Genomic DNA, 5133 nt, shown 5'->3' on the forward strand with positions numbered 1-5133 from the left:
TTNTTTTTTTTTTTGGGGATCTGCGACCCTTTGTGGGACTCTCCACGAAAAGACTCACGTTGGCGCCACCCCGAGGGAGGCGGTTAGGTTGGCTACCTGATCTGGGCCACCCCAGGCAGAAAATACGCCGAGGTTGTGAGAACTAAAAAGAAAGGGGTATGTAGAAAATCTTCGTGAATTGATTGGAAGCTCTCCCACCTCTCATCATCGGTCACGTAGGCGTACAAAATTGAACACACCAAGGGGAGCAGCAACCAAAGGGAGCAGTCACCAAGGGGAGAACCTCCAATGCCTTCCTATGGCTCACTAAATGAGTATCATCCCCTTGGGAGATCCTAACAGTGCATCTCTTTCTTGCGCTTCCCCCCCTTCAAATTTTTCAACTACACAGAGGGTGATAAAACTGAAACGGCGGTACAGATCCTCCCCCCTCTCCCTCTCCCTCCTTCACAGACGCCATGAAAGAAGACATCAGGAATGCGTTGGAGGCAGAGAGAGAGAAGGAGCAGGGGAACGTCTTCTTTTCCCAGGGGGACTATGAGGTGAGGGTTCCATTGTAAGAGGTTATAAGAGCATACACCGCTCATACAGTTCGTCCTCTACTCCAACAAACTGATTTAGTACTGTAAGCATGTTGGTACCCCTCATGGGGGACTACCCACGTGACACACCTTTTCCCGCCACCCTTCTCAGCTGTCAATATTCCACTACACCAGAAGTATAAAATACATGCCAAAGTGCTCTATCCTTTACACGAACAGGTCCTTGGCTTATTTCAAGTAAGAGAGGGGAGGAGCGACAGAAAGATATGCGAGTGGAGGAGCGGTAGAGAGAGATGAGAGGGGAGAAGCGGTAGAGAGAGATGGGAACATGTGCCAACATGAGTAACACGTCTAAAGTGAAAATGCCTCCTTCTACGTATCATTCATTCCTTTATTGGCCCCTTTCCTTTCCCTTCCTCTCTTTTTTTTTTCATCGCATGGGACAGAATCGGGTCCTTCCAGGAGAGTCTCGAAGATGCTCTCAAAGCCAAGGAGCTAGACAAAGACAATCTGAAAAGCTACTATCGAATTTGCGAAGCGTACAATGCATTGAAGGACGAAGAAAATTACAAGAAATATGAAAGACTGTACAGGGAGAAGAAAAGTAGCAAGGGGGGATATACGAAGAAGGACGGAGAGATGACTCATTCTCGGGAAAAACGAATAGATAATGATTCCCCTACGAGTGGGAGTCCACTCCTGAAGGAAACAGCCTCAGGAATGACGAAGCAGAAGGGAATCAAAAAAAGCGACGAGCTAATGCACCTTGGCGAAACGGACCACACGAACAGATTTGTCTTTATGAATCAACCCGAGATAAAAGACGGAGTATCTAATTTCTCATTTGAAAAAAAAAAATACAGAAATAATTTCCTCATAGAAGAAGTCTACGATTTTGACGTGAACAGGAAAGGGAAGAAGGACCTCACCAATGGAGACACGCCGAAAAAAAAAACAGGCAACACTTCGAAGAACGGTGCTCTTGCTGATGGGGGCTCCCAGAAGAAGCCCCTAGTGGACACAGCTGACCTCCTTCACGATGTCGAACTGTTTGTAGACCTCTTTGGAGACCTCTTTGGAGACCTCTTTGGAGACCTCTTTGGAGACACATCCATGCACCCCATGTCAATCATTTCTGTTCCCATTGAAAAGGAAACAAAAAAAGGAAAAATGTGTTATTACCATAATTTCGATTTTAAAACTTTGAAAGGGAAAGCAGACGAGCTTTTCGCGGAGAAGAAATTCGACGTTGCCATGGGAATGTACAACGAGATTATTCGCGAGCGTGACAGGTAAGGGGCGTATGCACGTATGTACGTATGCATGTATGTGTGTGTGGAGTGGCCCCTGAAATGAATCGAGCGGGGCCATCCTCCGTAGTAGTTTTTTTGGGGGTATGCCACTGCCGCTTACCCACTGCCGCCTACCCCCCCCTCGCAGCGAACGCGGAATATACTACTGCACAGTGCTCAGCAACAGAAGCGCCTGCCACGTCGAAATGAAGAAAATTCGGAGCGCCCTCTGCGATGTGAGCAAGACGCTCAGTATCCTTTTTTCATTTTTTCAAACACATAGAGAGGATATAAAGCGCTCCAGGGATGCAGAGGCCCCCTCACCCGGTGCATACGAACAGACGGTAGCATTCCTTCCAACAGACATGGAGGTTTATAAAGACCCCAAGGGAATCTACTCCCAGGCACACAAACTGGTACTAAAGCTACTATTCAGATATGTGAAATTTTCACACTTGTATAGAAAAAATGGGTTCAAGGTTCCGTCTCTCCATCAGGTAAAGAAGACAGCTGCATGACCGTTTAGATGCACATCTGTGCATGTGTATCAGCACATCTGCGCCTGTGTATCTGCACATCTGCGCCTGTGTATCAGCACATCTGCGCATGTATATCTGCACAACACGTTGCACTGCGCTAATATGAATTTTTTGAATCACTCACAGGTGGACTCCCTCAGGCGCATGAAGGGAATAAACTACGTAAATTCTGGAGAGCTCGAGCGGGTGAGAAACCAAATCTACGCGCAGCTATAACTTCGTCCTTTTCTTATAGGTTTCCTTTGCGTATTGCTCTAGACAGGCGTAGTCGACATCCTTTAGCCATTCGTGTTTCTGAGAGGGGGAGAAAAAGGGGAGAGCACGGAGGTGCCCGTTTGGTGGTCTACATGCTGACAAGTTCATGCAGGGCGAAGTGTACATAATACTCCGAAAAAAAAAGGAAAAAAAAAACCATTTGCTATCCCTCTATATAATGCACTCTTTTTAAAACTTCCTCCTTTTTTTTTTTTGTGTTCCTTACGAGTGCCTCTTCCGATGTGGGTCTCTCCCCTGGATCCCTCCTCAAAAGATTTTTCAAAAAATCAATGTCCGTGCTTAACAAACTGGGGACACAGGAAGGCACCTCTTTTTTCGTGTATTCATTTAAAAAATAATTCCTATCGAGGGGATACTGCACGTGCCCTCTGCCTATGTCTTGGAATAACTGAAGCAGGGACTCCTTCTGGACGAATGGGATAACGCGGTAGAACAGGGCGTAGAGGGAGATGCCCAGACTCCATATGTCTACCTTCTCACCGGAGTAGCACTTTCCGCTGGAGAAGAACTCAGGCGGCATGAATTCGTAGGTTCCCTGCGGAGTGCGCGGTTGGAGAGGCGGTTAGCATGGGACAGCTCACGAATCGATTAGCGTAGGACCGCTCACGAATCGATTAGCGTAGGACCGCTCGCGAAACGATTAGCGTAGGACCGCTCACGAATCGACTAGCGTAGGACCGCTCGCGAGTCGGCTGGCGTGCCTCACCTTGGTGCCGCGAATCATCCCGTTGACCATGTACTGGGACTCACCAAAGTCGCCCAACTTGACGACCCCGCTCCGGCTCCAAAAAATGTTCGACGGCTTCACATCCCGATGGCATATGTTCTTCTCATTGTGGATGTACACGAACGATTTTAAGATACACTTAGCCACACACTTCACAACAGGAAGGGGAACAAACCATGGCTCATCCTTCCGTAGGACAAAAAAAATGTCATCGTACTGGAGTATCCCTTCATTCTCCATGTAACTATTCACAAGGTAAATTTCGTCATCATTTGTTATAATTTCATCACAGGTCAGGCAATAATCATTTTTTATGTCTGCCAGAATTTCTAATTCGTTTTTTAAGTCGTCATATTTGGAACGTACGATCACTTGTGTGCAGTGATTGTTCTTATGAAACTCCCTTTGTTTCAGTAACACCTTTTTTTTGTATTTTTTTATCGCGTAAAGGTTTCCCCCTCGCTCGCATAAAATTACTTTACTCAGTTTGTCTGTGAAAGGGGGGGAAATAAGCAGATTGTAGATTGGCTATGTGGTGAAATGACGGGTCATGAAAGAAAGCCCCCACTAGGGGCCACAAAAAAATTAGTCGAAAAAAAATTGCACCCCACACAGGCGTAATATGTGCAGTGCATTGTGCTGTTCTTCCATCCCGCCTCGAATTTTTTTTTTTTTGCCAAAATTGGGGACCCTTTTGCACGCAATTGCTTCTTTTCCTCCTCTTACGAATGGGCTACTACTCAGTTTTGCTCTTCCTCACGCTCACTTACCTTCCTTGACCGTGCGCACAACACGGTAATCGTTCACGAAGCACTGACCTCCCTTCTCTCTCTTCTCCAGTGGAGTGACTTTATCGTGCCGCCTCAGAATCTCCCGCATGTCGCCCTAGCACAGCGCAGATATAATGCAACACGGTACAATTACACTGTAGTATAAAATAGTGTGACAATTTTGCAGCCTACTGTGGAGCATCAAGCCGCGACTCGACTGAGCTCGACTGGAGTGGACTGAACTCGACTACACTCGACTGGAGTGGACTGCACTCGACGCGACGTGCCCCTGCCGGCTGTTCCCACAAAGGCAGGTGCTCGACCACGTAGGGGAACAACGCACACACGTATTTCTCAAAGTTGGGGCCACTGAAATGTATGAACGGTCAGGCGTAAACTGGTAGATTTCTAGCTAAAAAATAAAAAAAAAAAAATAAATGAAATTAAAAAAAAAAAATAACTTTAACAAATAGCTAGCCAGGATTAACCTCCCACGAATAACCAGTTACATATTCCCCGCCTTTTGCATCCCCTTTTTGGCGTATTATGGCTGTGCCGAAAAAAAGAAGAAGCTTAAGTAAATGTAGAAAAAGAAGAAATACAATTTTTTTTGACAAACTCGTTGGGAATTGGCTAAAACGGAGGGAATGGTGAGTCGAGCGCAGCTTTATTTTGTTTTTTTTTCATTTTATTTTACTTTATTTTATTTTTGCCCGTCTGCTCATTGCACACGCGGGGTGGGGCAGTGGCGGAAAGTCCTATGAACAGTTGTGGATTGTGAAAGGAAATGAAAAGGAGACATGCAAGAATTCCTCTATGATGCGATCATGTGGATCGGACGGCCCCCCTGGTGGATAACCCACAGGGGGGGGGAGGAGTTCACGCAATATGTGCTTACTTGCACAAGTGTGTATTCCCCACGCGGTTGATGTTGATGTTGATGTTTTAATTTTTTTTTTTTTTTCCTTTTTTTCTTGGACCCCTNTG

At 46.2% G+C, this 5133-nt stretch overlaps 2 protein-coding genes across 2 annotated transcripts; one reads left to right on the forward strand and one right to left on the reverse strand.

Annotated features, from left to right (window-relative positions):
- Positions 1–693: 693 nt before the first annotated feature.
- On the forward strand, positions 694–2331 carry PCYB_041670 (hypothetical protein; the record flags this gene model as incomplete). Its single annotated transcript, XM_004225318.1, has 4 exons — positions 694–779; positions 989–1790; positions 1983–2086; positions 2118–2331. Coding segments are annotated over exons 1-4 (1170 nt in total), but the record flags the coding sequence as incomplete, so codon positions are not given.
- A 252-nt stretch (positions 2332–2583) lies between these two features.
- On the reverse strand, positions 2584–4255 carry PCYB_041680 (serine/threonine protein kinase; the record flags this gene model as incomplete). Its single annotated transcript, XM_004225319.1, has 4 exons — positions 2584–2667; positions 2855–3184; positions 3797–3867; positions 4147–4255. The coding sequence occupies 4 exons, from the start codon at positions 4253–4255 to the stop codon at positions 2584–2586; spliced, it is 594 nt and encodes a 197-aa protein (XP_004225367.1).
- Positions 4256–5133: the final 878 nt, after the last annotated feature.

The sequence above is a fragment of the Plasmodium cynomolgi genome, chromosome 4 (genome assembly GCF_000321355.1).
Source record: "Plasmodium cynomolgi strain B DNA, chromosome 4, whole genome shotgun sequence".
Lineage (NCBI taxonomy): Eukaryota > Apicomplexa > Aconoidasida > Haemosporida > Plasmodiidae > Plasmodium > Plasmodium cynomolgi.